This window comes from Cryptomeria japonica, chromosome 7 (genome assembly GCF_030272615.1).
Source record: "Cryptomeria japonica chromosome 7, Sugi_1.0, whole genome shotgun sequence".
Taxonomy (NCBI): domain Eukaryota; kingdom Viridiplantae; phylum Streptophyta; class Pinopsida; order Cupressales; family Cupressaceae; genus Cryptomeria; species Cryptomeria japonica.
This window is the reverse complement of record NC_081411.1, coordinates 609,610,977-609,622,427: the sequence shown is the minus strand read 5'-3', so window position 1 is coordinate 609,622,427 and position 11,451 is coordinate 609,610,977. Positions and strand designations below refer to the sequence as shown.

The following is an 11,451-nucleotide window of genomic DNA, read 5'->3' as shown; positions in this document are numbered from 1 at the left end:
AGGATTTCAATGATTCATCGATAATATTTATAGAGCGCTATGAACAATGTTCTCCCATCAAAACTATACCATAAAAAGAATTGCTTATTATATTATCAGAGTCGAACAGCCGTCCAAGAAAAGCATTTCCTTGTCCATCTTATATAAGAATTCCAAAACGATTGAATTACCCTTCCATTCAATTTCTGAGATTTGCAGTTATATGATGAAATAAAAAATCTCCATGCGGGTTTTTGGAGCCTGTAGACCATGGAAATGCAGCTTCAATTTCTCATCTATACACTTTTGTTTCTGAGAATGGAGGCAATGGAGGGAGTTGATCTCATCGGAGTTAGAGATGAACTGGGTCTCAACCAAACCTTGACCTCTAAAAATGGAGTCTTTAAGATGGGTTTCTGGCGCCCTTCAGGATTGGGAAAATACTATTTGAGCATCTGGTACGCTGCCATTCCTTTGGATGAGAGGGCTGTAATATGGACAGCGCACAATCCATGCGCTAAATACTTATGCAGCCTGGAGCTCTGTCTTAACAGCGGTTTGGTTATCCATGGAACAACCTGGAGGAGCTCTGCAAATATAACAGGGGTCAATATCGCAAAGCTTACAGGCACAGGCAACTTGATTGTGTTGGGAACAAATGGAAGTACAATTTGGGAGTCGTTTGAGCACCCAACAAATATTCTTGTTCCAGGCCAAAAACTGAAACCTGGGCAAAAGCTCCATTCCTGGAGTTCTGAGACGGAACCTGAGCGTGGCTCTTATTCAATTCGAGTAGTGAAGGGACAAGGAATGTTTTTCTATTATAATACATCTCCTAAATATGCAATAAGAACAGATGGGCTGCCTGGAGATTTGTATGGTGAGTTCCTAGAGAACAGGAGGTGCAATCTTCTTGTTGCCCATGGCGTCGATCATCGCATTGTCGCATTTCGTGACATTCTCAATACAGCAGATGCCTCCGCGCCCGCCAGGATACATTTTGATATTTTAGGAGATCTTAAGCTTGAGATCTGGAACAATGATTCGTGGGTTTATTCCTGGAATCAAACATTAATTATTTCTCCTGAGAGAAAATCCCCTGCCCCTGCCCCTTCCCCTGTTCCTCACTCTGCAGCTCCCCCACCGGGCAAGAGCAAAGGGGCATCACAACGATTTCTCATTCCCACCATAATCTGTATTGTGGGTTTTTGTGCAGTGATTATAGTTTTATGGTCCGTGTGGAGGAAATGCAGAACAAGATTGAAGGGCTTAAGAAATGTTGGATCTGCTGCTCCTACCAGGTTTGATTACAAGTTTCTGAAAATGGCCACAGATAATTTCAAAGAGGAACTCGGACGCGGCGGCTTCGGCTCCGTTTACAAAGGCATTCTGGAAGACAACAATCTTGTTGCTGTGAAGAAACTGGACTGCTCAGGCCACTGCGAACAGGGATTTGAAAATGAGGTAATGTCCATTGGCTCCATTCATCACCTAAACCTGGTTCGCCTCATAGGCTTCTGCACAGAGGGAAAAGACCGGAGACTGTTAGTGTACGAGTACATGGAGAATGGGTCTCTCGACAAACACCTTTTCGACAGAAGATCTATTCTTCCATGGCATGCACGCTTCAAAATTGCTCTTGGGGTCGCCAAAGGCCTGGCATACTGTCACGACCAATGCAGAGCCCGAATTGTGCACTGTGATTTGAAGCCCCACAATATCCTTCTCGATTCCCAGATGGAACCCAAAATATCAGACTTTGGTCTGGCGAAGGTCATGGGCAGAGATCAGAGCGGCACTCTTACCATTTTCAGAGGTACCAGAGGATATTGTGCTCCAGAATGGCTGCGAGACGTGCCCATTACTGTGAAAGCAGATGTCTATAGCTATGGTCAGATGTTGTTTGAGCTCATTAGCGGGAGAAGGAACTTGATAACGGAACTCAGCCCTGAAAGACAGTACTATCCTTGCTGGTCTTTCAATCAATTAAGGGAAGGCAACGCAGCGGGTGTAGCGGATGCAAACCTGGGCAGTTCTGTTGATGTTAATCAAGTGGAGCTGCTCTTCAAAGTGGCTTTCTGGTGCATTCAGGGCGACTGTAATATCAGGCCTTCCATGGCACAAGTGGTGCAAATGATACAAGGATCTATGCACGTAGAAATGCCTCCGCGTCCAAAGAATCTTTTGTTTCAGGTGAATCTTCTATTCACCAGTGATCCCAGCTCCTGATCTCCAATTCCGACTGCCATTTCGTTCAATAAAATTTTTCAATTTTATCGACTCAAAGTTTTTATCTTTGTTATTTTATTTACAATCACTTCTCCACATCGGCCATTAATGTCGTCGAGAAATTCACCCCAATCCCCAAAAGGCGTATCTTCTTGGAATGTAATTGGTTATTAAGGTATGTGTGAACCTAATATTAACGGTTATTTCAGATTATATGATCATTATCATTCATCCATGAAAAGTAAATACTCAATCATTTCAAATTGATATTTTGTTGATGGGCCCTCGGTCTACTCTGAAGTTGAAGGGATCTAAATGAGCCCACCAGGGATCAAATCTTGCTGTCGGGATTGTGCCCCGAAGATACACCCCACTCGATTGTAGAAAAAATGCTATTTACTCAATTGTAATAATGTTGTATATTTCTACTCATTTATGAACATTTAATGTGGCTAAGAGGTATCTAGATATGGTAATGAGTTTCTATATACTATAAGTCACTCCTTAAAATATCAACCATAAAACTACTAGTAGAATATATCCACCCAATTGATTGCATATATATTATGCAAGGAATTGGAAGAGAGGGGAAATGAAACATGATAATATAAATGACATAATCAAATAAAGGTTTAAGCCATGTAAAAAGTGTTGTAGTTAACACTGTGTGACAAAAATATACATAACATTAAATGATAATGATATGAGTGTATAGATCATGTAAAGATGTATCACAAGATAAGAACATGCAAGCATATAACAACATAGGCAACAAATGATAATCAAGTCGAAATTTTCCCTAGTATAGGAAAATCATAGAGGAAGATATGTCACTAAGAGATAAATTTAAAAAACATCTAGAATTATAAGAATATTCAATCAAATATAAAGATAATCATACAAGTATAAATAGGTAAGATATACGTAAATATATACATGTAGATACAAATTTAAAGTATATGATAGGCATGAAATAATGTGTAATGATAGTTATCTCTAATATAAGAAATATCATAAGATAACTTTAAATGATTATAAGAAAGTTTAATAGATTGTCTAATGATAAGATATTGAAATGAGATAAAGACTCATATCTATAAAGACATATACTTAACATAGTGATAATCATGAAGTAAAATTTAGATGAATTCATAAGTATATATGAATGATAATTAAATATAGGTCATAATGACATACAATGGACATTATTAGTCTATACTATGAGGAACATAGATCATGAAAGTATATGTCAATTAATAATCTAAAATATGAAAATGAAGCATGAGAAAAATTAAAGAAAGTATAAAAGTTAAAAAATAAGAATATGAGAGTAAACTTGTGACACACAAGATAAGAATAAGTGCTAAGAATAAAATAGAAAATAAAAAAAATAAAAAAATCTCTTAGAGGTAAATTATGTGGCAAAATGGGAGCACAAAAAATAAGGAATAGTAAAAAACCAAATTGTAAGGAAAACAAGTCAAAGAAAAAGTAAAATATTGTGTGTGTGTTTGCATTTGTGTATATGTGTGTGTGTGTGAGAGAGAGAGAGAGAGAGAGAGAGTGAGTGAGTGAGTGATAACATATATACACACATATATATGTATATATGTATACATATGTGTGCGTGTGTTTGTTTTTAATATGTAAAGAGATATCTTGGAGAAAACTCAATATATAAATGAAATAATTAAATATTTATATCAACATTTCATTAATGGTACTCAAATGTAATGATTAGTCTCAAATTTATGTAAATTTCTATGATTTAATAGTACATCCTAAGAAATTGAAGTGTTTAAGTATATACAACAAATAAAATACATCTTAAAAGCATAATTATAATCGATGCTTAAAGTGGAAAATCATTATATAAATCATTTATATAATATAATTAATAAAGTTAATTATTGAGCAATATAATGAAAAATAGAATATTTATCAGTGTATTTTGGGACTCTCAATATATATATTTGTATTTTAAAATATATAATAATTTTTTTATGAATAAAATTACTATTTTAATGTACTTGTTAGGATGGTATTTTTATTAACATTTTTTTCTTAATGTACCAATACATTAAATAATGAACCAAATCAAAATAAATATATTAAAAATAGATAATTTAGGTTAGTCTTTGTAATAAAGTTTTAACTCTTTTTTTAGCTCCCCTTAATCTTAAACCCTTACATATATTTGTTGAACTTTATGTTACACAATTACATGTATGCACACTTAAATTCATATTCATTGTGATGTAATCTATTGTGCCCCCTCTCTTAATCAATTATAAATGTTAAATAAATTCTTAGTTTTCCTCCAAACACAGATATGATCTCCCTCACAGATATCAATAGAAGAAGGTGAAGTATTTCATAAGATCTTTGCAATCAAAACCTTCATAGATATCAATAAAGAAAGCGAAGTGTTTCCAAAGAAGATCAAAACCTTCATAGATATCAACAAAAGAAGGTGAAGTATTTCATAAGATCTTTGAATACAAAACCTTCACATGCATCAATAAAGAGGGCGACACATTCCAAAAATATTTGTGATTTAAAAAAAACAATTAGCGATCTTTGTGATCAATCTCAATAAGGATCTTTGTGATCAAATCTTTAATAGCTTTAGTAAAAATATCCACAACCAACAATACAACTAAAGTTATAAAATTTCAACAATGATCTCTATGATCAAAACTATGATCTTTGCAACCGACACCATAACTTCTTAAATTCAACAATAATCTTTGTAATTAATATTACTTATTCCTTGTATGTTTGTTATATTTTTTGACATGAGAGTATTTATGCTTGCACAACATTTAGAATATTTTTGTAACCTTTTTCCAAATACTCGCACAACATTTAGAATATTCTTGTAACCTTTTCCCAACTAGATCCATCAATCCATCCTTAAGCAATGTGCATAGAATCTTTCAAAGATTGTCCATTCCTCTATCTATTCCAACATGACTTTTAAGAGTGATTCTTCAACCCACAAATTGAACAAGGGTGAAGATCCCAACATTTCTCTACTTTATATCCTTCTCTATGACAATGCAAACACTACATTATTTGAATTGATTTGCATGAACCTATAATACTTGAAACATCAATTCTATCTTTCTTACCATATCCAAGGCTTTCTTATTGCATTCACATAATTTCTCAAACCTTTTCCATCATAAACCATTCTTTTCATGATCTGCAAACCACCATTCTTTTCAATCCAACCTTTTTCATTAACATCATAAGTTGCAATTTTTTTAGATTTAAACACATCCTTACCTTTAGCTTCACACTCTTCACCAATATAAAATAGTTTATTAAATTAAAAAATCCAATCACTAGTATCACATGAGACATAGCATAGTCTTTAGACTCTTATTTTCCTATACATATGCTTCAAGAAATTGATTGAAAGAAATATTTTCTTCTCTTTGTTTTGATATTTCTTCATTTTGTGACACGTTTTCCTTTTCTAATTCTTCATTGAACCCTTTGAAATGAATTATTGAAAACTCACTTTGTTTAAATACTTGACAATGATTCTCTTTCAATGATTTAGATCATCTTCCTTTGCTTGCTTTGTGTGCCTTTACTCCTTGATCTCCTTTATTGTAACTTACTTGTCTTATAGAGCTCAAAATTATTGTGACCATTCCTTTTAATATTTGACTACTACTTTATCTTTAGTGATTTTACAATAAACTTAGTGATTAATCATTATGAACAACTTAATTACTTTAGGACTATGATTTTCTTTTATCTATTATAAATATCTATAAACTAGCAACAATTTTTTTTCTTATTTTTAATTGATCCCTAATGTCTTCACACAAACTATAACAATAGTTTTAATGCCAATGTTGAACTCAAATACAATCAATATTCTTGAATTTTGCAATCTATACCCTTGGCATTGATTATACTTTCCTTTCAAATCCCTGACTTTATCTTAAGTGCCAAATCATTCCTTCCTTTACTTTGATGCGAACAACCTCTTATGAGTTACAACCTTCTCCACACTTAATAACAATGATCTCCTTGATTATTTATTCAACACTTATAATAGCTACAATTGTACAAACTTGAGGGTTGCAACAGCCTGATCAACCTTTCCAAACTTGCGCAAATTTATCTAATATGACCAGGATTATTTTCTAACTCTGCCAACTCCTTCAATTGCTATATGGTGGTCTCAAAAATATATTCACTTTTACCAAAGCTGCAAATTTTCAAATTGACAACTGAATTTTCTCAATTTTTTAGCGAATCCTTATTTCTATTGACTGTGGCCTCCCTTTAAAATATATGATCTCCTTTCTCATTGATAGAAACTCCTTTTGTCTTTAAACTACAACTAAGATATTAGTTTTTATCTCTGCTTTGGTATGATTGACATACAAGTATATAAAAGGTTTGTAATGATTAGAATTGTTGTTGTCCACACAATCAAAGGCAATAAATAGATATTGAGTCTTAAATAGAATTCAATGCCTTCAAATGACATCACACCAAGAATATTTCTTCACAACTATATTCAATAATTAGTAACTTTCATCTCCCAATGAGTAAACATTTTGAATGCTTGACAATGAATTTGCAATGTCTTAATACTTTCCACACTCCTACAATTGTTTGGATCCTCGAGATTTCTCACTCCACTTAGATGATATTATTGCCTCTTCTTTCTCACATTACAAACAAATTGAATGCCTGTAAAAAATGAAAGTTGGACTTCCGTTCATGTCATTAAACAAAATTGAAATACTTTTCAAAAATCATCTCCCAAAGCATTGCATTGTATTGAAATGTAAGTCCCCTCTACATCAATCACCCACCTTTAACTATTCAGACCACTCCACTTTTGCAAACCCTGACTTTGACTTTTAAGTGGAACAAATAAACCAAAAAAAAATTACTATGAATATATACTATGCAAGCCCAAGATCATAACAGCTCTGATATCATGTAGAAAAATTGGAGAGTACAAAAACAATATTTTCTGTATAAATACAGTTTATATTTTTTTTTAAAGCAACACTTAATATGAATATATACATCTTACGTGCTGAATACACTGAACCTACATTGTATAATTACAAATTTTCAACATGTTTTCCTACTAGAAATAATTCTTCAAACCATGTCTCTAAGCAACAAAGGTGGGAAAGTATCACTCGGAATCATCACTCTCTGATAAAAGATTTACCTTGACATTTGAGGGCATCGATACATTCATGGACCCTTCTATCATTCGTACCACTTCTTCCATGGAAGGTCTAGAGAAACTGTTTCCTTCAATGCACCGAAATGCCACCTTCACCAGCAATTCCACTTGATCAAGATCAACCTTATTGCCAAGCCTAGGATCTGACACACTCTCAATATTTCCTTGCAGCATCTCCTTGAAGGACCAGCTAGGATAATATTGTTTTCTAGGGCTTGCAGTGGGAATGAAGTTTTTTCTTCCACTAACGAGCTCCAACAACATTTGGCCATAGCTATACACATCTGCTTTCACAGTGATGGGAACATCAGCAATCCATTCTGGTGCCAGATAGCCCCTCGTTCCTCTTAAAACTGTAAGAGTGCAGTTTTGTTCCCTCGACATGAGCTTTGCCAGCCCAAAGTCTGATATTTTAGGAACCAAGTGGGCATCGAGAAGGACATTTTGGGGCTTCAAATCACAGTGCACAATACACGATCGACAGTAGTCATGACAGTAATTCATTCCTCTTGCGATGCCAAGAGCAATGTTGAAGCGTAGAGGCCATGGAAGGACATATGTAGTGCTGAAGAGGTGCTTGTCTAGAGACCCATTCTCCATGTACTCATATACTAATAGTCTTCGATGGTTTCCCTCGCTACAGAAGCCAATGAGGCTTACAAGGTTTACATGGTGAATAGAACCAATCGTCATCACTTCTGCTTCAAATTCCTTTTCACCCTTCTTTGATCTGTCCAACATCTTCACAGCCACAAGAGTATTGTTTCTCAGCTTTCCTTTATAAACACAACTAGAGCCGCCTGCACCGAGCTTTTCCGAGAAGTTTCTAGTTGCTCTTTTCAGAGTCCTGTAGCTGAACCTTGTAGGACCACTAGTATATTCAGAAAAGGGTGAGGACATGGACTTCCCTTGCTTTTTAAATATCTTCAACAACCCAACACCCAGTATAATAATAATTCCCACAGGAAACAAGATTAATAAGAAATCAGCCCATTTGGGTTTTCTTCTTTGCTTGAGAGGATCTGGCAAGGGTGGATCCACATAGTCTTGGAGATAGAGAGTAAAGGTGTTATCCCAAGACGAGTGCCAGCTGTTCCCATCCCAGCTGTACGTACCAGGAATTCCAAAAATGTCCAAAGACACCTTATGGACAAAAGATGTATTCGCATAATAAAGGGAGTTCCAGTATGCAAGGATCCGAGGTTGAGGACCATCGAGAACAAGATTGAACCTTCCACCATGATCGAGTTGAGCGTACAAGCATTCATCGCACATAGATGGTTTGACTGAAAAGAAAGCAAAACCCATACCCAAACTCAAACTCGAAGCATAGTCATTTATACCCGAAGAATATTCATTATAATTATATGCACTAGTTGAATACAGAGCAATGCCAAGGTGTCTCTCCATCCGAAGATTCATTAAACTCGTATTATAGTCTGGCGTACGCCATCCAAAGAGGCTTTGGTTTACTTTCATCTTTTGTCCTGCAAGAAGAGTGTGTGTAGGATGATCAAAGGACTCCCAAAGGTGATCTCCATTTCTGTCAAGCACAATTAAATTGCCATCGTCTGTGATTCTAGCCACATGTGCACGCTTTCCGTTGGCTCCGCTGGCCCAGTTGCTTCCATGAAGGACCAACCCTCTTTTACGATGGAGGATCAGCTTGCAGGATCGTTTATGGCATGCATTCGGCAAAGCCCACGTTATGGTGTCGGCGTCCATAACATTGAAGTTAAACAACATTGTCAAATAATGGTCGTTTGATCCATCACGATTCCAAAAAGCAACCTTAAACTTGCCATTGTCAGATACCAGAGATTCATTGAGCCCAACTTCATTGCGAGTTCCATTGACGTACAGTTCACTGCCACGAATATTGAACGACCCACCCGCCCCTGCAAAAGAAAGGAGATATAAAAGTAGATGGATAAGAATGCAAACGATTTCCATCATTCATTCACTAATTTAGGCTCCTCTAACTGAGTCTTTCAATTTTGAACTTGGTATATGATGAATAATTCAGCGCACAGATTACATTGAAGAACACGGCAGAAACAAGCTGGTTTGTTTTGCTTGTATCGGAGAAACAGAAGTTTTGAACATGGATGCAATCGATGATCGACGATGAGCTGCGGACATCCCACGTTCCCATCATTAATGGATATAATCGATGATGAAGGTTTTGGATGTAATGTACAACTCTATGTTTACAGGATGTAGTCCACCGGCTTTGTTTACAATGCGGAGTTCCCATAATCCTCGGTCACTATCATGTTGGAATGTTATGATGTACATAGGAAACTTCAAAATGATTGTATAATTAGTTGCTCCTCTTCTAATTCATTTTTTATTGGCTCTATTTCAATGGCGAATACTATATTATTGTCTCATTGTCTTTCTATATTTTTAATTTAGGAGTTAAAGATTTTGGTAATAAAAATAAGATAAATATTTTTAAAATATATTTTTTGGATATAGATGAAGTGAGAAATTATCATTTTGTGTTTTATAATTGAAATGAATGATATCCAAATAATACACAAAATATAATTAAAGATCAATTTTGATCACATTTTTTGAATTAAATCTAGTGTAAAATTATAATTGAATATTTGATTCTTTCACATTTGTTGTACATGCAAAAATTAAATAAAAACGCGACTAATTCTAATTATAAAATACCTCTTTTTATATTATAATAAAATACATTTCATTAATTTCTTTCAAATGTAATCCATCATTCACCCACTATCTAATATAATTAATGTCCACCAATACATTTATTCATATCTTGCATATATTAAGAATATTTAATTCCATAAATTTTATCAATAAGAGATGATCTAGAGTGATGTGGGCAACTAAAAATGTATTGGTGGATATTAATTATATTAGATAGTGGGTGAATGATAGATTTCATTTGAAAGAAAATAATGTTATGTATTTTATCCACCAATACATTTATTCTATTGGCAATTTGGAGGAATTGATTATGTATTGCATTGATGTTTTGTCATTGATGTCAACACTAGTTGTTTTACTGTCTACTGGCTTCCGATAGAGTGGTTGGATTTTGATATTGATCAGAAGATTGGTCTCCAGTTTGGTCTGGCTTGTGGAATTGGCTTGGATTGGTTATTTGAATGTGTTCCTTATGCGTATCACATTCAATTGGTTCGATATTTGATGGTATGGATGCTATCATTTGTTCTAGTAAGCCTTTTGGTCACCGGTAAGGGTTTTACTGACAGTGCTTAGATGAAGATCTTTTGATGAATCTGATAAGTGGTGTTGGTGCAGCTTCTAGAAGGTTATCAGGATGCTAATAGTTATCATGTTCATGTTCCAATTGATCGGCGGTGTTACATTTAGCACTAGACCCATTCAATGTTATTCTACTAGGGTATGGACCGGTTTATGTAACGTGTTGGTTGATGCTCCCGATGCGTCACCAATTGGATTTATTGTTTGGTTAATGTTGTTTCGGTCTTAGGCCGACTTGGTTTATCATCGATTTGCAGGATTATGTAACGGATCTATTGTATTATCTTTTAGGTGGTCAACCTAATTGTTTAGGTCTTGGGTTGGTATAAATATGATGTAAGATCTCTTTGTAGATCAGTGGTCATGGGTTATAGGATTATTTGTGTGCGAATAAAGTTGTAATCATATGCAAAGGTTTTGGTCGATCATAGGTGATCGAATTGGGTTTGTGTAAGTGGTTTAAGATCTCCAGTTTTGAGATTAACCGGAACTATACTCAGGCATATGAGATGCTATTCTTGCAGTTCACTCATCTTTCCAGATTGTAGTCTGGATTTATTTGTTGTCATTAAGGCTCCTTTTGTGATGAGCAGTGTGCTCTAGGCAATGTGCCTTCCTGCATGTGCAGGCCCCTCTTATTGTAATCAAATACTTTCTATAGAAGTATTATTTGATTGTGGGTAGGCTTCCCACCGTGGTTTTTCCCTTTATTGGGTTTTCCACGTACAAATCTTGGTGTA

The 11,451-nt window shown here is 34.9% G+C and overlaps 2 protein-coding genes across 2 annotated transcripts; one reads left to right on the top strand and one right to left on the bottom strand.

The window, feature by feature from the left end:
• The first annotated feature begins 249 nt into the window (after positions 1 to 249).
• LOC131060632 (G-type lectin S-receptor-like serine/threonine-protein kinase At2g19130) lies at positions 250 to 2,208 on the top strand. The gene has a single exon (XM_057993943.2). The coding sequence runs from the start codon at positions 250 to 252 to the stop codon at positions 2,206 to 2,208; it is 1,959 nt and encodes a 652-aa protein (XP_057849926.2).
• A 5,182-nt stretch (positions 2,209 to 7,390) lies between these two features.
• On the bottom strand, positions 7,391 to 9,599 carry LOC131060633 (G-type lectin S-receptor-like serine/threonine-protein kinase SD2-5). Its single transcript, XM_057993944.2, has 2 exons — positions 9,476 to 9,599; positions 7,391 to 9,342 (listed from the first exon to the last, which is right to left on the bottom strand). The coding sequence occupies exons 1-2, from the start codon at positions 9,597 to 9,599 to the stop codon at positions 7,391 to 7,393; spliced, it is 2,076 nt and encodes a 691-aa protein (XP_057849927.2).
• Between the last annotated feature and the right edge of the window lie 1,852 nt (positions 9,600 to 11,451).